Here is a 22,309-nt window from a genome sequence, read left to right on the forward strand (position 1 = left end):
TCCATAACTTGGCAAATGAAATTTTCTCTTAGTCTTCGAAGATTGGTCCTTTATCGAGACGGGGTAACATTTATTTCAATGTATTAAATTATTTGAAAAAAAAAACAGGGCAGTTGCATCGAATAATCGTCTATCAGGTGGACCAAGGGTCTCCCAATAGCGTAGTGGTAACTATCGCTTTCTAATCAAGTAGTTTCGGTATCCACGGTGGGATCGGGGAATCCTGCAGAGTGGTTCGGATCACACTTTTCAATTGTATGACCAATACCGATTATCTGAACATAGACTGGAAATTTTGACTCACTCTTCTCTCTCTCTCTCTCTGTTTCAATACAGGGGCCTCCCAAGAAAATAATACCAAACAGTAACATTTATAACAGTTGCTATTAGTTTATAAAAAATAATTATCTAAATATTTTATTGCTAAAAATGATATTATTAACACTACCTTGTCGATTTATATCAACACAACTTACTCCACCCTTGAGAAATTTCTAGTGACCACCCATGCTATCAAATTATTTTTTTTAAAAAAAGAAGTATACTTCTGTGATTTTGCGGCCCTTCTGAACGTATTTAAATTAACCGCTACAATGAGAATAAACTACATGGGCGAATAAACATCAATGCCTTACCAAGATTTCGAACCTAAGACTCCTGGTTGACCAACTGGCTATTAATGTTGCTTCCTCACCTCCTGTCCATCTTGCAGTGATCAACACAATGACATGCATAACTTATTCTCATCCCATTATTCTTTCCAATTCCACCTCAGGCGGACACTCCCACTTATACAGATAATTTCCACACTTGGATAAACACAAACGCCAGAACAGTGAATCATTAATGAATAAGCACCACAGGATTGCACACGCAAAGTGGAACTCGATCAAGGCCGCAAATGCTCGTAACAAACAATGTACTGTATCAGTACTATTCTCCTGAGTCACACCTTCTGATAAATGCCACATTCTAGCATACACACTAGCTTTGAGACACTGCAGGCTTATTCTAACAAAGAATATCACGTTTCTGACAGATTTTGCTATAAAGAAAGGTACCACCCGCCATAACATTAAAAACTTGTTGGCTACGTGCGTCTGAGCATGTCCTACCTGCAACACACATAGTTGATCTACATTTATCTCTCTCTCTCTCTCTCTCTCTCTCTCTCTCACACACACACACACACACACACACACACACACACACACACACACACACACACACACAGAGATCGCAGAAAAACGGGTCGAATCAATTTGTTTCCTGCCTTCGAAATAAGGAATCGGATACGCCAGCTGCGTTTATACATCCTGCATAAAAATAGCTCTCAGTTGCAAGCACTGGTGACTATAGGGTATTGCGAATGCGATACATTTCACAATTTACGCGGATAGCCTTGTTTACGATCATCAGAATGAACACCCACTTGTTGCTAGACGCATGTTATTTCTATTCAAATAACTGACCAAATGAACAAAAGGCGAAAAATGCATAACGAACAAATAATGTCACGCGGCATTTTTCTCCGACAGTTGGAAACTTTTTTTCACTGAAAATGCAGTTTTCCATTATCTACGCAGGAATGTACAGAGACAGGGACTCCACAGATTGACAACCCCGTCAGAAACAGATGCAATCTTTCGTACCGGAGTGACACGGCAAGATGCACATGTCGTTGTCGCTTGTGAGACTCGAACTGGGGCGTTTTCTCAGTGTCGCGCTTCGGGTCAGCTAGCAGTGAATGCTTTATTCCAACGAGTTATATATACTACAGGCGACCATTTTAAAATATTTTTTTCTATATGTGCACCTATCGGCTGCAATTCGCCTTCAATATCATGTAAAGGACCTGTTTTTGGCCATTTGGAATATGAATTCTTGTACTTGAAATACTTTTTGTTATTGATTTGGTTCATTTTACTTTGCTTTTCTGCCGCGAAGATGAGGATGAATGATAAAACTGATGAAGGAACACTCACAAAGAACACCCGTGCCCAGTCAGAGATTCGAACCCGGGACCCATGGCGTAGTAGTGCGGTGTGATAGCCACTCCGCCTCAGAGGTCGGCTTGTGTTTGAAAAGGCCGCTGCTTGGAGACACTGGAGTCAAAGCGAATGCGTCATGAGCTCTTTACTTGACGCATAATGGGCTTCTTGCAGTGGCGCAGGAACGGGGGACAAATTTTTGAAGGGGGTACTGTAACCCCTAAATCGAAGATTCTAGTTGTACCCCCCCCCCTCAGATACAAGATGCTACTGTTAAAAGAACCTAGTTTTTTTGTAATCGTTCAATACAAAAAGTGTAAATTGTAAGCATTATTTTCCTTACCACAGGAATTCAAACAGTTGTAAACTTATTCTACATGTACTACATTGCGCTTGCTACTACTTAGTTCATTGATCTGTGTGTTTGGAAATCTTTTTAAGGAGATTAAAATTATTTAAAATGTGTGTGGAACGATGGAATGAGCTAAAGTTTACTTTCAGAAAATCACGCTGCAGACGAATGCCCCTTCGTGTAAGGGGGGTACATGTTTTGTAAACAAGTGATCGCGTCGATTCGAAGATATAAATCTGCATCAGAAGAGAATATGACTGTCCTCCTTTCATTTTGAATTTTTCCGAAACGAAATACTTCCACAATTCCTGCCTCGTCTTGTTTTCGAGACGCGACACGACAGACCAATTTTGGGGGGTACAATGTATCTCACCTATTATTTTTATAACTTTGTCAGAGGGTGTTCGGAAAGCTATACTTAAACCTATATTAAGAGATGTTTTGAAAATAGAGATGGTAAGAGGAAAGAAAAGTCTCAAATTTGGAGACGAGACTGAAATAAATCTCTGCAAAATCAAAATGAGACGATACTTGATGTCTGAGACGATCTCGTTTTGAAGCTTTGGTATCACATTTGAAGAATTTACTTCAAATAAATTTAAAATACTATGTCTTATTCAGACATACCAAGCATATATCTTGTTCATATTTCAAAAAAGTAGTTTATTTTGTTTATTGTAATTGAAAAGTTAATCCATTAGTGACAATTGCGAGCTTGTGCTGCCCAGTTTCATCAATTCAGGATAAAATGGTTCGCAGCGCCCAACAAAATGTAAAGCAGTAAACCGTTATTAAGAAACGTTTTTGTTTTAATGGCCCTATACGTTGTGAAAGTTTGAGTGGTGACACATTTGTCTCATCTCGATAACATTCCTAGTTGAAATGGATCAGAGATATTTCCTGGACATTAAAACAGGGTGCGATTTGTGATTTTATCAGAGGGGGGAGGATTTACCTATGAATTAGTTATGCTTAGAATTGGACATAAATTGCTTAAAATCTAATCTTGATCGAATGCAACACAAACACAACACCATTTCAAGTTAAATTCTAAAGTCAAACTGTAAGAAAATTACATTATTCAGTTGAATGCACGAAATTAATGAAACACTGCAGGTTCGATGATTTGCCAGTTGGCTTTTCAAGGACACTGTAATGCTTATGACTTAATCCATTTTGTTGCAAATTATTCTGCACTGGGAGAGTATTGAAAGAAAAATCAGGTCTAAAACTTCTAACTGATTTCTCTAATCAGTTAAGGTAAAGTTCATGGCACTGAACCCGCTTGCACACTCAGCTGTAGATATTGGTACAATTTGGATTGGATTCACAAGGTCTTTGAGTGAGGTGGGAATGTGTATTGAATTTTCTTTGTAGATGCGAAAATCTTCGACTGGTGACGCGTACATGCTTTCGCTTACATTAAAGTTCACTTTTTATATATATATATATATATATATATATATATATATATATATATATATATATATATAAACGAGGAATTAACATGTCACCATAAAACACACGTATGTATCTGCATTTAATACGACTACACCCGAAAAGAAACCTAACTCTTCAAACCGGCTCTTCATATTGTCCACCAACGATTGAAAAGAAAATTTCGAGCGTATGGTTTCCCTCTAACTTTGCTTGCTCTGAGATATGAAGGATTTCGGTTTAGCACATGCAATGATAAAGTTTCAGTGTTTGAAGAGCATCATAAGGTACAGCTAGTTACATTACAAATAATTACTATGTCAAATGTTTTACAAATACTTCAGTTAGATCTCTTGCGAATTGAACGGGAATCATCTCGATTCAGTAATTTTTTTTAAAAAAAAGGCAACACAATGCTATAGCTGTCAACAAGCGTTCGAAAAGTCCTGTTACCATAAGTCAAAGACAGGGCACAGTTTTCGAAATTTGATAGATAAATACTTGTAAATCACCTTCTAGAAGTCTGAGAAAATACCGAATACATGGCTTCTAAAGGTACATATCTGTCATAAATTAGTTTCATAATATTTTATATATATATATCCACTGAAGTGGAATTCTGTATGTACGATATATTTAAAAATATGATTTTCATATTCAGTGGGTGGGATATGATTATTCCTGATTTGGAATGAATCAAGTTAGAAGAAGTGGAATCCTCCTCATCTCCTTTAAATAGCAACCTGCATTAAAATTAATACATGTAGCTTTGCTCGCAATTCGCAATTTTCATATTACAAACTCCTGATTTTCCATCCCATTAAATTCAAAATGAGCTCAGAATAAGTTCCAGAACTTTGTGTGTAGTGGAATTGTTATCTGGTCTTGAAACCGGTTTTTAAAGTCATAAATTGTAAAAAAATAAATAAATAAATAAAAATTATTTAGGCAAGTCTTGCATTAAAAACTCCATATTCGCGTCTAAAATGGAATTCCTCATGCCCTACATATATGTGTGAAGTACACACACACACACACAATATATATATATATATATATATATATACACACACACACACACACACACATGAAATGAAAAACGTTCCAGCGCCACTGGCTTCTTGCTTGCAAATTTGGTGCGAAACCCCTGGTGACTTGTCGCTTGTCCTTTCAGTGTGTAATCTCCCAAAGAGAAAAACACGTATCGAAAGGCATGGAGGATTCGAGGCTGATTGTGGAGGACGAGATAAAGGTTCACCAATGACTGTTGTGCCCACAGGCAACTCTTTTACTTAAGTATATGCACCCACATAAAAATATAATGGACACAAAATAAAATAAAATTACATACATACGTTTAATGAAAACAGTTTGGTCCAAAAAGTATCCCCACTTGCAATATTTGTTTATTCCTTCATATATTTCAACTTAAATCTGTTTCAATGTCATAGGAACGCCAATATTATTTATTTTAGAAACAAGTATCAATTAACTGGTGACTGTAGATAAGAATTTTATTATTGACATCCTTTCACACAGATAATCGACGTGAATTACATCATACATACACAAGAATTGAATTGAATTTTATTACGTATATGTTTGATGGCAATGTTGTAGATGGTTGTGCTTCTTTTTATTTCTGCTAAACAATTTTATTTCAACACCCCAGAGTAATTTTCTTGCATGTGTTCATGCATTTGGACAAGTACTGACTCGACCAATTAACGCAAGAGTGGAAGCGAGGGCATGGAGGGGAAAATGCGGCTGCAGCTACCATCCGTTTGCATCAGCGCGCACTACTTTGCTCTGCCCACTCGCTTTCTCCCCTTCACTACCACATGGTCTTGCTCCACGGATTCCCAAGACAAAGTATAGGTAGTTCTCTATTAGTAAACTTAAAAATTATTGGTAAAATTAGGTGTTTTCATTCTCATGTGCTTTCAACAAAACCCTTGGGTGGAGATATTTTTTTGGACCAAACTGTATATCACTGAAATAACGTTCAATGCGCAGCGAGTCTCAGAGCGCAAAAATCTCAATTGGAATAAAATATGGCATCAAATGGATGATATAGCACGCAAACTTCTTCATAAATTTCTCATCGCTGTCTAATAATTATGCTATTTTTTTTAATGAAAAAGATAAAGCTTTCCCCTAGGCAAGGTACAGGGTCAACGAAGTTAGTAATAAGGTGTGTTTTATACAGCGTATATTGATACACTGTAGATTGAATTGTATCTTCTGCAAATATGCTGTATAAAGGAATAAACTGCCGGAGTACTAATTGAAGTGAGTGTACCGTACTTTGAAGGCACAAATGGGGCACCCATTCTCGATATCGGTAACCGTGAAGGTGATGTGATCAGTATCACGCTCCGACCTCCATAGCTCACAGCAGATCCCGAGGTAGCCATTGTTTACGGGATGGATGAGCCTCAGAACTCCTTTATGCAGGGATATTGTTGGAAAATTTCACATTCAGATCACCCTCGGGAATCGCGTTTAACAGTCAAGACTGGACGAGAGCAATTCGTTATTTATAGCATAAAGCATTCAAAATGAAAAGTTGTGCAGAAAAGAGTTAACATTTTAGTATGCCCACAAAAAAGTGACTGCGAAAAATTTTCTTTAAAAATCTGAGACAACATAGAATTCTACACCAGTTATGGACTGGACCTTCTGGTGTTTCTTTCGCTTCTGTCGGTTGAGAGCCTCGTTCAGGTAACATGTTCGTCCCGCGTCGGTGCCGAGAACTGGCAAAAGGAAGAGGGGCAAGAAAGCATTTATTTGTCTTTTGTACGTGCCGGTTCGCACGTCCTTCACAGAGCAGGTAAGTCGCAGATAACCAAGATAGGCCTACGTGACCAAGCGCTGAGCGGGAATACTCTGGGTCACTGCCACCTCCACTTGCAAGCAAAAAAGGAGAGGCCTAATCGCAAATTCTAGTATTACTCAAGTGCACGAGAAAAGGTACACATTCCATTCACGCTGGAATCTGCCTACTGACATTTTTCTAAGTTCCCAAGTGTGGATGGGCTTCGTTTGCCAAGAAATCACACACATAAAAACCAAATGTTTGCCGTTCATAAATGCACCATCGACCCTTATCGTCGCGAATAACCTACGGAGGTACAAAATCAACGTAAAATAACCAAATATACATAAAGTTGACAACTCAGATTTAACTGAATTATACATACTAAAGGAGGAAGGTAGTAATTTGCAAACGTACACGACGACGATCGACGCGGTAATGAAGAGTTGCGAGGAGACTAACAAGATGGAACTATCTATAGCTACCTATATATGAAATGCACTAAAACACCGCCGACCAAACTACGAGCAGCAAGACACATCCGATCCGCCATAGCTTTGAAACTTGTAAAACCTTTAACTAAATTTTGGGGCATCAATTTTAGAGTAAATGTAAAGTAATAAGGTCCGCGAACAATCGCTCCAATAGTTAATTACTGGTTCTGCATGGTACAAAGTTTTGACAATCGTGAAATAAGAAAGAGGGCATAAGTGCTTGCCATCATCCAACTATAACTACATGTTATTCCTTTGAATTTGCGTAGACTGTAATTAATCTGCATGCTTTATACCACAGATGCTAGTGCCAATATTGAAGGGATTTTTATAGCGAAGAAAAAGGATAACAGGATTCCTACTAATTTTGACAAAACAAATTTCCCGACATTTCCCAGTTTTTGTGCTTTTCATACTTTAACCTGTTTTACAGAATATTTGTAGAGCTCAAATATTATATCCCTGGCTTCAGTTGCAAAGTATACAATTTGATAAAGTATTTAGATTTACAAACGAACACCTGTTGCAGAAAATTGGTATTATGTTCTTGTTTTTTTAAATATTTTTGAAAAGACATTTCCAAAAATTTTAGTGGTACATCGAATTTTGCGGAATTTCCAGGTCAGTTTGAACCCTAGTGAAGCTCTTACTTGTTTACTGTAAGGGTTTATCCAGAATTTCTCATCTGGAAAGTATGAGTACGTATTTAGGGGCGGGCATAAGAGTAAATTTACAGGCAAAATGACTAAAATTAAGTCTTGTGAAAAATTTTATTGAGGGTGTTGGGGCGGTGTTGAGGGTGTGTGCCTAAATCACTGGTTTAGTGAGATATACTGATGACATTTGAGTTTTCGTATGCTGTACTTGATGACATGAATGGCGAAAGATACACAAATTTGTTTTAAAGTGTGATAGGACATTTTTAGGTCACTGTTGAAGAATTTGGGGGATGGGGAAGGGAATAGTATAGAATGTTGGAAGATGTGGAAAAAACGCTACATGTAAGTACAATCGGTCCATACCAGCGCACATAAAATCAGACAAGTGGACAGAAGTAGTGCCTCCCGTTGGCGTAGTGGTTGTGTTGTAATCACGGGGTTCCGGCTTTGATACCCGGTGGAGTCACAATGTGGTTCGGATTCTAAATAACTCGTTACTTACAACACACAGAAAGTTGTCATCTCTAGAAGAGCCTTTCCGATTGATTATATAGTGGGAGCATTCCATGAGAAAGTGCCCCTGAACCTCAATTTTTAAAATTAAATGCAACGCTCTAACTGTATCCTATCTTGTGAGTAAACAATCTAAAATTATCTTTTGGATAAAAATTCAAGTATTATACATGATTAAGTTAGAAAGTTGAAGGTATTTTGCATATTATTTTTTTTATTTAAGTTTTTGATTTACCTGTGTTTTGTATTAAGCCCCACCCGTGACACCACAAAACAAGTAATTTCTCCTTTAACTGTTACATTTTCCCCTCAACTGCACTAGAATATTCAAAGGTCAATTACCTTCTCTCTTGGTCTTATTTTTTTTATATATAATTCATTGAAATTAAAATAAATTTGATATTAAGTGTAGAGGCAGTCTTTCGTCTGTTCCACCCGTGACACAAAATTGTTCACTTCTAGCTACACATCTGGGAAAGTATTTTAAGGGTAGATATGATTAATAAACAGTTTTGAGTGTCTTATTTCATTGCACAGAAACTGTGAGGAAAATGTTGCTCAACTATCAGTAGAATCGTTACTATAATATAAAAATGTAGTCCGCGTGTCCCACCCGTGACAATGGAGTCCCATTGGTAACGTTGTGTGTCAACTTATGATCAAAGTGTCCCGGGTTCGATACGCGGTGGAGGTACGTTGCACATTAGTTCCAATCTAACTTTAAACTGCATGTCCAGTCCCGACTAGCCTTATCTGGAAATAAAGTAGACCGACTGCAGAACGAGAATATGCATGGTCACAAAACCGCGAACAACTCCGGTTGGAGCTGCTGCTACGATGTGGCAACACCGCAAGATCTATTGGCCGCCTGATTTCATTTTCCCAGCCGGCCACACGTGCATGTGCGAAATACGCTTGACTCGAACATCTTGAATCAGTAATTTGTAATATTCTTACTTCCTACTAATACACCAGTACAGCACGGTGCTTTAGAGTGCCTGCAACCGGGAAGAAAGCTCACTCCAAGACAAACTTACTGTCTCCTACACGTTAGAACCTTCCAGTATGACAGGTTTTTGCCACGTCCTTCCTCAACGACAAATACAGTGAAGTACGCCGGACGGTGCTTTCTTCTGGCTCTATTTGCATAACCGCATACGAAAAACACTGGTCAAGCAAGTCGACGCTACCAGGCAAGTTCTGCCACTGGGCAAAAAATCTACCTGTGTCATATGGGTCACGTGCAGCCACGCTCAGAAGTGTCTGGAGTCCAGTACTTTCGGCAGAGGCCGAGATGACACTGTTGAGGAAGTCTGTCTTGTATTTCGTCTCGAAATAGGCTAAATACAATCATTTAAAAATAAATACTTATTGAAACAAATTAAACAACATATACACGTAACTTAGAGCCTATTTTGTTCTCGTGAAGAGATTCGTGGACTTTCAGTACAGAAATGTCGTTTCAGGGTACTACAATCGTGATATGGAAATTCTTTTGTGCCTAAAATTACCCATTTCAATGAGTGCCTACAATGCTTTAAAACAGGGACAAAATAGATTTAAGTCTGAAAAGTATATCTTTGGAGTACTCCTGTTGAGGTTTACCTGCAGACGAATTGAGGCGATAACGGACTGTAATCTATGACTGCAGATTATCTTGGAGCAGTTATTTTTTTGTTAATTTTGAAATTCAATAAATATACTGTGATATTCCATTATCATTTGGAGTTTTTCGCTTAAAATTTCTATGTAGCACATCTGTGGATGCTAAATTATAATAAGGTAATATACAGTTCCAGTATTAAATTTCTAAAATTACCAATAAACCGACAATCGGCACAATAAGGATTACCCGTCCCTTAATACCTGAAACAAAAGCATTCACCTATACATGTCAGAGAAGTTAAAAAATAATCGTCAGCGCCCGCTCCTGGCGTCTCGAATCAAGCGATCACCCTTGGAGACGTCTTAAACTAACAATAAACTTTCAATGAAGACAGTAAACAAAAGGTTAAATTGCCCCCAACGATCGGCCGGGAGGATCTAGTTCATAATGAAATCTGTAGTTTTACCTGTCATGGCTTCTTGCACCTTTTATCATTACAATCGTTCCAAAATACTATTATTTTCTAAAATAAACGGTTGGGGAACTCCCACCTGATATTCCTTTCAAATGTCAAGTGTCAATCTCTTCCGCGTAGTGCACCCTGCAAGTTGGATTGTTGCAGGCTAAAATCGGATCCGAACCACTATGTGCTTCCACCGGGTATCGAACATGGGATCCCTTGATCACAAGGCGTCAGCGTTACCATTACGCCATCGGGGAGGCCCGGCCAGGTTCTTTTTTTTTATTTGTACTGAGCGTCCCTATATAACTAGTATTTGTTAATAATAATAATAACAACAACCCGCGGCCTACCTATTGACTGAAATACGTAATGTTGGGTTGACATTCATGCCCCCATGTTTCCGTTCCAGACGTCCATGATGTTAGCACATTCCATCTGGCGTGGAGGGAGGGAAGGGAACGAAATCTGAACGGAATGAATGAGGAAGTATATCTCGATATTGGCTTGACTTGAAAATACCGGTCTCGAAATAATCAGTAAAAAAAAGTTAAACTTATCAAAAGAAAACTAAAACACGAGTCTTAGCACATTAAACAATAGATAGTCTATCTATAAATAACCAGCAAGCGACACTATTCAGTAAAAAGAAAAAAGTCGCGGAGAGAAGCAATTTTGATATAATAGAAACTGCCATCCGATTTGTATTTAAGTTAGAAGGAAGTAGACAGCAGTCTCGTTCTCAGTCTTGCCTCGACAAGTCTCGAAGGGTGTAGTCTCATCTCCGTACCACATTGTTTTCAACTACCAGTAAGCACTATGTAACGAGAGGAAAAGATTTGTAGTTCGTGGAAGAGATATTACGGATGACTTCTAATCTAGCCTCAATTACCTTAGGTACGAATTCGAGGAAGTATTACGCAGGCATTCCTTTAGGTGTCAACACTCCAATTGCCTCGAAACGACATGGGCTACCGTTGAAAAGGATGGTGGAAACGTGAAAGTGGAGGGGGAACGTGCTCTCAGTAATCCTAACACGTATCCCCCCCCCCCCAACAAAGGCTAATTTAAAAGGCATTATCGTAGGCTTTAATACTTGCTCAAACTGCGTTGTAGGTATAAACGTTTCGTGTCTCAATCATTGGGAAGAGGCTCTATCAGAAACTCGATCTTGTTCCTCGACACAATCGGAACAAAATGTTCTAAAATCAATTTAATCTAAAATATTGCGGAAGATTGGAGATGCCACCGAGAAGAGACCTGGCAGCCTCCATGATGGAGGAGCGGTAAGGGTGACGGCTGTGAAGCCAAGGATTCCAGGTTCGAACCATGATTGCATCACTGAATTTGTTCATATTTTATTTCACCAGTCCAACTTCCATCCTCGTCGTCGCGATAAACACTAGAGGTACAAATACAAGATAAAATAGCCCAAACAGAAAGAATAATCGCGTCTCGTGAATAAGGAAGACTTTCTCCTTCCCGTCACAGCCTCGCCTTGATTCTCAAAAGTATACATTTGGGATGGTATAGAGACAAAACTTGGCAGTCTCGGTCTCGTATAAAGTTGTAAATGTTTGTCTTGTTCTCCGTCTCTTCAGATGCACCTGACAGAGTGAAAAGACAATGTATACACGATACAAAATAATGTCATTCAAATAATGTTTGGAGGAAATCTGACAAGAATTCTACAAATTAACTTTTGACGAAAAAAATATTCCTAACAGTAAGCAAAATTTTAATCGACATATTCTCTTATTGTTCCTGTGAAGGGATTTAGCGGAAGAAAGAACAGTGCCAGGCGGTGCACGGGCACGTGAAAAAGTTACTAAAACAATGCGACAATCTGTTGGCAACGGCAGTAAACATGAGATAACGGATAAGACACGTAGAACCGGAATATGCAGCTACTTGCTGCACTAGGATCAATATACGACCGCCTAGAACGAAAATAGAGCACGGAGCATTTGCACAAATCAAACAAAATGGCGACTAGACCGAGTCAACCAGCCTGCAGGATGCACGATGTTGTTTATGTTGGAAATAAAGGTCACTGGGTTCGTCAAGACGTTTCTATCGCTTCGTCTTTGCACAGTTGAAGATACCTTCGGCACAACAAGCAGGAGCAGAGGTCGTTGTATTTTAGAGGCTACTTACGCAAAATAAACTCTCTCCTAGTGCGTCTTATTATGCGGCATAACGGATGTGCCAAAACGGTGACTTGGCGAATTTTTAATTTATCACACAAACATGATTAGCTTTAAACGCCCCCACTCTTAACATTCTTTCGCATTACAGGCTGGCTACTCTATGACCATGATAAAATTCAAATTTAATTCCCGGTTTTCAAGGCGAATTTTCCAAAAATTCAAGGATACAAGCAGATGTTTCCTAGGTTTCAAATGCCATTTCACATACTCAAGACTCGAAATACATCTACAAACACAAGTCACAAATGCTACGGGATATATTCTAATCTGCGAAAAATTGTTAATTGTGTAAGAATTTCAAACTCAAATATACCTAATCATCTTCAAGATATCTTGCAATAATCTTCCATCTGTCACTTCATAGATTGATTTGTTGTTTTAAGTCCACTTTATGCACAGTAAGGCTAATCGGGACTGGACCTACAGTTTAAAGTGGAATCCGAACCACTTGTGCCTCCACCGGGTATCGAAACCGGGACCCCTTGATTACAAGGAGAAGACGCTACCACTGCGCCATCGGGGAGGCCCTCTTCCATCTGTCACATTGCTCTACAAAGGACACTAACAAAGTAAACGGATCGAGAGAATTCAGTTTTATTTTTCACACATTATTTTCCTTCCTCGATAAAAATAAAAACTGTGAAAAACTCGCCTCGGGGCATTTATAAATAGTATGTATAAATTGAATAGGATTTGGATTAATAAAAGCTGTAATTTTTCACGTCTACGGATAAAAATTCAAGTAGAATTCCCGGAGCCAACAATTCACGCAGAATTCCCGGTGAGTAGCCACCCTACATTACAATACGTCCATTATCAAAGTTGGTAACGATTTGTGGGGGTGATCGTTATGAATTTAGTTGCTCGTGACTTATTTAATATACAGGGTGGACTAAAAGTGAACATACTGTGAAAAATTTGGAGAAACGACGGCGTAAATGACTTTTTAATATACAAGGTGGGCCAAAAGTCATCACACTGTGAAAGATTTGGAGAAACTACAGTCAAAGACCAAATACCAACTGTAAAATTGATATGAGGGTTTTTCTTTTTCTGTTTCATTTGGAATTCTTGACCATCCCTATTTTGAAATTGTAAAATGAAACAACACAATGTTCATATAACAACTTCCTTTAGTCACTGAATAAGCCAATAAAATACATTGGCCTGATGCACTTGCCATGATTTGACATGCTTGACTCAAATTTCCCTTGTATCAACTTATGAAATATAAACTTCATGTGACTGTAGGGACTTTAAATATGGATCATTCTGCACCCAATCAAGGCAATTTTTACACAAATTCTTCTTCACCATTTTGAATAATTGGTTAAATTTGGTGAATTGTACAATAAAATATCCCCAAATGTTACGTTAATACAGGGCGCGAAATTTCCGGTCGCCATTGGCGATTAAAAGTTTGGGGCTGGCGACTAAAATTTTGTTGTTTCAAATGTGTGTCAAACATGCCCGAACATCTCAATCCAATGTTTGTACATGGTTTTGGAAAGCGAGCCTATTGAAAACCCCGTGTCCACTCAACGCCGACCCCATCTTACAAATTTATTTAATGTAGCAAACTATGTAGCTAAACATGAGAAGCCATTTAAAGACTTTGTAGATCTGCTGTGTTTGGCAGGAAAATTAAGTGTGAGTGTTCTACCTAAGTATGACAATGAAAAGCAATGAGGAGAATTTATTCATTTCATAGCTGAAACTTTGAAGTTAGATCTAGTGGAGAAAATAAAGAAAAGTACATACATCAGCCTTTTGATGGATGAATCCACAGATATATCATCAGTCGAGCATGCAAATGTGTACGTATGTTCGATACGTGGATGCAAATTATGGTCACATCGAACAGGACCGTTTAGGAGTAATAGAGCTCACAAACTCTACTTCTGCTGGTTACTTCACTTCTAACTGATTATTTAGATAAGACAATAGGTTCAAATAAATACAGAAACAAGTATTACATTGTAGGCTTGGGTACTGATTGTGCAGCAAATATGGTCGGGCACAAATCAGGATTGGCTGTGCAAATGAAAGCTATTTGTAATAAAATGATAAATATTCACTGCCTTGCACACCGTTTGCAGTTAGCTGTGTTGGAGTTAAATATCGTAGAGCATTTGATTCCGTGATTAGGAATATTTTTCAGTTTTATCATGGCTCTGCTAAAGACTTCACCTCTTGAGAGAAACGTCAGAAGTTATAGGAGAAGAAATTCTAAAACTGAGTGATGTCCACACTATTATTTGGTTAGCCAGCAAAGAAAGTGCTGTAAGAGATATCTTGCAATCATGGAAAACTGTTGTGACCCATCTTGAACATCTGGCCCATGGAAAAGACAATGATGGCGATAAAGCTAAGGGTTTGCTGAAAAGTTTGAAGCAATTTACATTTGTTAAGCTTCTGTACTTCCTTTTGGATTTTTACAGGAAACTGAACCCTTTAAGCGTGGCACTACAAAATAAGAATCTTTTGATTTCATCTCTGAAAATAAGAATTGAACACTGTATTTCAGTTTTGGCTGACCTGGAATCTAATGTTGGACCAAGCGAACAAGAATTCTTGGACCATGTATCCATTTCAGGGAAGATCAGGGATGTGCAGCTCACAAACATTCAAAATGGAGAGCAAGAGTTTCAGACTGTTAGAGGAAAATTAATTAACAATGCGAAGGTGTACATCATAGAAAGATTGCAATCTACATATATCAACAGATGTGATTGCATGTCTGCATGTTTTCGACACCTTGGGTTGGCCTCCCAAAGAAAATATTCTTCAGTAGCTCTACATGTACTTCAACCCGAGCCTCTATAATGAGAAAGTGGATGTTCTGTTAGGAGAGTGGACAGAATACAAACTTTTGTTTTCTTCTCTGACTTTGAATCAGACGCTGGAGAAGATTCACAGTGAGGAGTGTTCAGCAAGATTCCGCAATTTGCTTCAGATTTTGACATTTTGTGCTGTTCTACCAGTGAGCACAGCTTCATGTGAGAGAGGTTTCAGCTGTCACAACAGACTTAACACTACTTACAGGAACTCTCTGAAGACTGAGACACCGGATGATTTGCTCTGAGTTTCAGTAAATGGACCCCCTCTATCAGTGTTTGGCCCAGCAGCTGCGATTAATAAGTGGTACTTCAGTGTAGAACGACAGCGCTACACAAACATTAATGCCTAAGGTATGTTCTTTTTAATAATTGCTCACATCTTTATTATTTATCAGTAAAATAGTGGCGACCAAAGATTTTAGGCTGGCGACTGACTTCAAACTTGAAATTTCATGGCCTGCGTTAATATGTTGCAGACAATTGAAGGAGCCAGAGTTTACAAAAAATAAGCAAACAACATTTAAAGCCCAAGTAAATTCAGCTTGAGATTTGCTAAAGGTCTCAATTTGAAGCTCCTTCTATGGGTTCTCATATGAGATGCATATGCAAATGCATATTTTCAGTGTCTTCAGGATATATTGCATATTTTACCGATTTTTTTCTTACAATGCATATTCTGTCTGAAAATTTGTAGTTTATTTTCCTTTGGAGCAATTCAGAAAAATGATTCAGTATGTGTTCGCGAAGAATTCTGGCTACAAACTCCTAAAGGACATTTGTTCTATTCATGAAGTGAAACAAAATGTGGACGGTATTCCAAGTGAACTGTACATTTCCAATTTGTTGAAATTACAACATGCGCCTATTGTTTCTTGTGATGTGGAGAGAGTGTTTTCAGACTATAAATGTATTCTCATGGATAACAAGCATAAGTTTACTTTTGAGCATCTGAAACAATGCGTAGTTATTAAGTGCAATAGTAACCTTTCATGCTGAGTAGAATGAGAGAGAGCTGGTGAAATTCCACCTTCTGCTAATCGTGACGTTCAGTGAAGTCAGAAACAGTTAGTGGACTTATGACAAAAATACATAGCCCTATACAAAAACCATATGTAAAATATGTTCAATTGTCAATAAGGTAAGCCAAACCATATATTTTTACTTATGTAAACAGTGGAATTAATAATTTTTAAAATTTCAAATGCATATTTTGATCATTTAAAGAGCATATTTCGAGCATTTTAAGAGCATATTTAAAGTTTTTTAGTACATAACTATCCGAAGCCTTGATTTTGGCTTTTTCAAGAAGCTAAACATTTCATAAAATATTCTCAGAAACATAACTCAAGCTGTTAACTGATCACCACAGATTTAATTTGGCCAACAATGGCACCATTTGTTATAGAAACTAGAAGTACTGAGTGTTGAGATGACATTTGTATCTCATTGATTTTACTGAACATTAGGTGAGTAATAGTGATGGCACCACCACAAAGAAATGACCACCTCCATTGTGGAGTGGTTTGTACAACATGCTACGATATCAAAGGTCCCAGGTTAAAATCCTGACTTGGACACGAGTGTCTTTTGTGAGTATCTCTTAATCAGTTTCATCATACTATCCCCCATCCTCGTCTTCACGATTAGCCAAAAGTGGCACAAAAATGTGTATGAAAATATACCAAATCAATCAATCAAATCAACCAGAAAACTATGAGTGGGGAGTGGGGGGTACAAGCACCATTTAATATGCTTCTAAAATCCACACAAAAATGAAAATATTTAGGATAAAAGAGCATTTATTTATACGTTTTTCTCTTATTGGCCCAAGAAGAGGATGAACTGCTCACCCATTGGGCACATGCCCCACCCTTCAGGCAGGAACAATCATTTCTCAGAAGTCATGATATTATGAAACATCAGATGGTTTGTGCTGATTTCATCTCAGTTGTTATTAATTTAATAAAGTACATTTTTGGGTCATCATGTATTTCAACTTCACTACTTAAAGCACAACAAAGGCGATGAATAACAACTTCATGATATGCATTGAAAATTATACAAACAATGGCATACTCTCAGTACCAATTAGTTTGCGTTCATTGCATTGTCAATCATTAGTCCTCTGTATTGGCAACTATTTTCAACAAGAACATTTCATCCTCTAGAACAACACTTAACAATGTGGGAATATTTTCTTTTTATAAATTCTGCCTTTCTTGCAAGACAGAATTTCTGGTGATATTATTTTTTACATTTTATACATTTCCTTACGCAAGCACATCTGAAACAATTTGCCATGAACAGCAATTTTCTTCCATATGACTGAAACTATCTTTCCACTCATTCGTACACTATGTAATGTCAGTGTGATTTGCTTCACATGCAGTTCAATAGTAGTGATTTCTGTTAAAATGAAGTGGCAATTGATGAAATGATACAAAAATGTTCATATTTACAGTCCTGTTATATGAAAACAGTTTCAGGATACATTCTAACCCCTTAACAACTCCACAATTATACGTTAGCGCACTATACAACCTTCTGATATCAACTTCAGAACAACTAATCTATGTGATGTAAAAAACTTCCAGAAACCCGAGGGTGTATGTGTAAAAATTTAAACTAACAACAAGAATGCCAACAGAGCAGATGACCTTCAACAATACAAATCCGTCACTTAAAATGTGGATGGAAAAAACATTTGGCAAATAGGCTACATGTAACTTTGTGGGTGACAGTATTAAAAAGCATCAACAGAATATGAACAAGTGCAGTAATTGTAAACACGCACACACAAAAAGTGGCCCAAGTTCCTTTTGTTTTATTGCAATTTTATCATGCTACGAATGCAATTTTTACGTAGTTCGATTTTCGTCTGTTAACACATACTGTTGAGTTTTAACTATTACTTAAGATTTTGTTCAATATATGTTTTTGTGGTTAGGTTAGGCAGGTCAGGTTTGGTTCTCTTAGTATTAAAATAAAGTTCCTAAATGCATTCGATACCAGTCTGTTATAGGGAAAACACATTTCACTCGTACATTTAGTCATTTTTTACATTCGTACTTACCTATTATGCATTGCGAAACATTATTTAAGGTGGGATTTTGCTTTTTTCACTGAAATAATTGTAATTTTTCACATTACGAGTATTTATTGCTCGTTGCTTTTTCGCTTCCGTTACACGCAATATGGCGGGCAAATCTTGATTAGTGTTGTCTATCATCTGTGGGTATGCAGTGTTTCCAACCTTATTAACCGAAAAAAATCTTACTTTCGTGTTACAGATTTTGTATTTTTTCCAGGTTCCAAAACCCCACGAACCATGCACGCATAGCCCCACACAACATTTATAAATAGCCCCACGAACCATGCACAGATAGCCCCACAAACCATTCATAAATAGCCCCACGAACCATGCACGGCAAGGTTAGGTTCTGTTAGGTTAGGCAAACATAGTTAAAATTGTCAATTTCTGGGGGAAAAAATGGCGTCGGAAACACTGACTGGGGATTACGTCATCGAACGCACGGTACATTTGGTTCACATAGTCGAAGATAACGGAGGCAAGAGCTTTTGTGCATCGGAGACACATTAATGTTGAAAAATACATGATTTACCGGCCGAATAAATTGAACGGAGGGAGAAAACACTTCCACGACTTTTCAAAAGTCTACAGAAACTCAGTTCTGTAAGAACTTTATCCTGTAAAATTGAAGAAAAGTGTCTTCCCTATAACAGACTGTTACCATGCATTCTACTAAGGTTCCGATTTACTTCTACATTCATTCCCACTAGTGTACGATATTTACTGCCGCTTGTCAACGGAGAATATCTTGTCAATGAGAAGCACGCATGCTTGCGTAAGGTAATTTTTAAGTTTTTTTTCAACATAAATAACTTCTTTTTTGGTAAATATGCGATATCGCCCGGACGGATTTCTTCAAATTTACAGGAGAAAGAACTTACTGAAATGAGTTTCTTTAGCATTCTGGACGTTCTTGGAGGTATTTTCTTTCACGGAAAGTAAAAACTTCGTAGTTTAATGCTGCAGAACAAGAATTAATGACTTTTTACGTAAGAAATTGGCATTGCCTGCCACATTATGCCGTTGTTCCCATTGTGTGCGTGCAGCTCGCGAGAGCATTGAAAGTCACGCGATCTCTGCAGTGTTTCCAAACGTGCCTTCTTTTTACGAAAATTTCTATTTTTATCTATGTTTGCCGCACTTTCTTTTTTCGATGAATTTAGGGGTGAAATGAGTTCTAATGGAACCTAACCTAACAGGCCTAACCTAACCTTGTGTGAATGGTTTGTGGGGCTATCTGTGGATGGTTTTTGGGGCTAACGTCAATGGTTTGTGGGGCTAACGTGCATGGTTTGTGGAGGTACACATGAAAAAAAATCGAAATAGTACGTAATTTTCCGTCATGAAGGTTTGAAACACTGCTTGTGCACTGAAAATCAACAAAACACAAGCTGGCACGTTCCATTACGAGTGCACGCCATATTGTCTATTACAGAAGCGGAACAAGTAAGACAAATAATCAATCGTAATATGAAAAGTTGACAGTATTTTATGGAAAAAGGCATAACTTCACCTTAAAGAATGTTCCGCAAGGCAAAATAGGTAAGTACCAGCGGTAAAATTAAGGAAATAAATGAGTGAAAGGTGTCCGGGCGTTATTGCATATTTACACTTTTTTTTTTTTGGAATCCAAGCAGTGCTCGTTACTTCAAGGAAGATTCAAATTTTGTGTGACAATGAATTCCAAACTTCTACGATAATTAGTCTTTCTGCTAGGAGAATTTGAAAAAAAATAATCTTAAAACAATCGGAAGTTACTGAAAAGGCTCTCTCTTTGAAATAGTTGATTTCCATACCCTGGTCTAGAAAATTATCAAACATTAAATAAATCCGTAATAAAATAAACAATACATATTCACGTAAGCAACTGTCATTCCAGAACATTCTATATTTTAAGAGCACTTCAAATGCAAACTAATTGTAGTTATCCACATTGGCAAGTCTGTAAAAAATATTGTTTAGCTAGACTAGCAATGTTTTCAAATGCATACAAATACACTACAAATATTCTTACCTTTGTCCTTCCATTGATTGTATAGTCCCCCATCTTCCCATTATTTTGCATTTTGTTAGCTGTCATTATAATGGCATCCACTCTGCTAATAAGCATGCCAATATTTTTACAGGAACTTTCTTTGCCATCTATCCACGTAATTTGATCGCCTCGTATTGTCTTTAAGTCATTTTTAACTTTATTACTAACCAACTGTCCATCTTTGAAAACACCTGAATGATACATGGCTATGACTTCTTCTAGAACAGCTATTCCTTGTTCTGGACCTAAAAAATTGTCTACAACACACACACCATAATCGTTCATATCTTTGATGACATTTCTACACATTTCTTCAATTATCCACTGTTGATCGCACTTTTTCCTGTGAAGAAATGGCGGCAGGGAATTGTCATTAAAAAAGGTACTTGTGTTGTCACCTACATCTTTCGTTCCATTTGTACTATTTGGAGGCATTATTAAACCACGAAGTGACGTGTCTTGAGTTGGCATATTTCTTGTGGTTTCCAAAGAATACGAATCCAACTGTTCTGTATTGGGAGAAGCACTACCACTTCCACTACCGTCCCGAAAATCCAGGGTCGGACTTAAAATTTCTGTTCTAGCGCTAAGAATTTCGGTTTCAGAGCTTCCTTCTGACGTAATAGGACTAGTGTTCCAACTGGCAATTTTTGAAGTTTTTTCTGAAAATTTCACATTTGATTTATCATTTGCAGAAATCTCATTTGACCTTGTTTCTTGAATCGCACAACTAGCTCCAAGTTTTGCATTCACAGACTGATCAGAAGTTTTTAGCGAGTTGTCACGTTGCTCCTTTCCACAAAACACCTTGTGCTCTTTCCAGTGCTGTTTCTGGTGTTCCTTGGAGCAGTAATATGCACTTCTACACCTAGAACAACGGAGTAGATTTTCAAAGGCACCGCACAGTTCGCAACAAAAGGACGAATTCATTATGCGAGAAACGCGACAACCACCGACACCATCTTTGTCCTCCTCTACAACGAAAGTCAACGTGGAAAGGAAAAGTCAACATATGATAATTATGTTTCTATTCATTTTTCCTTTATGGGTTTCCTTCCGATAATTTCACATGAATTCTAAAGGTTAAAAAATCGTATGAAATCTAGAATATGGTGCCATATTGTAAAATATCGTAATTCCATTCAAGGCTTCATATGATTTAATAGTACCTTGCAGTTTTGCCAGCTAAATTTTGTATTATTTCATCATAGGGAAACCATAAAATCGAACTGGGGATTCTACACCACAAGTCAAGTGAAACACCAAAGGGACGAACATTTTAACTCCTCAGAAAACAAGAAAAACTAAATAAATCCATTCTTTTTTGCGAAAATATTAATTTTATATCATATATACATACTTAATGACTAAGTAAATGTAAACTATCCTCTTTCGTTTCTTTCCGAATCCATTAGTGGTGTGCGCCACTGGCTTATGAAGGATTTTCTTTCGGGAGGGACAGGACTGGGATTGTAACGGTTGGGTTGCATGTATACACAATACGATATTTCATATTCTTAGAATTTTCCTCTCTCAAAATGGCAACGTAGGGTATTTTAAAGGAGGCTTTGCATTTGCCACTTTGGTTCTTTCTCGAGTTCTTCACTGCTTTTATTTGAAAATTTTGATTTTCTCAAAATTTCGGAAAGGAATGTAGCCCCTTCAGCACCCCTCTGCGTACGCCAGTGGTGTGTGGGATCCTGAAAAGTCGTTACCGGAATCAGAAAAAAAATCCCTCCCCTCTCCAGACTTTGGAGGGAGAGAGAGAGAGCATGCATGAAGATATTAAACTTAATAAAGGAT

At 37.7% G+C, this 22,309-nt stretch overlaps 1 protein-coding gene across 3 annotated transcripts in view; it reads right to left on the reverse strand.

The window, feature by feature from the left end:
- The window catches only part of LOC145985134 (prolyl hydroxylase EGLN3-like), an 80,755-nt gene extending 59,282 nt beyond the window's left edge, over nucleotides 1–21,473 (reverse strand). For all 3 annotated transcript variants that reach the window (XM_083118781.1, XM_083118780.1, XM_083118779.1), the window contains exon 1: nucleotides 20,486–21,473. In XM_083118781.1, coding sequence (XP_082974907.1) covers nucleotides 20,486–21,436 — 951 coding nt within the window. In that variant the 5' untranslated portion in view covers nucleotides 21,437–21,473. The remainder of the gene's footprint in view (nucleotides 1–20,485) is intronic.
- Between the last annotated feature and the right edge of the window lie 836 nt (nucleotides 21,474–22,309).

Source organism: Lepisma saccharinum, chromosome 3 (assembly GCF_977018435.1).
Source record: "Lepisma saccharinum chromosome 3, izLepSacc3.1, whole genome shotgun sequence".
Lineage (NCBI taxonomy): Eukaryota > Metazoa > Arthropoda > Insecta > Zygentoma > Lepismatidae > Lepisma > Lepisma saccharinum.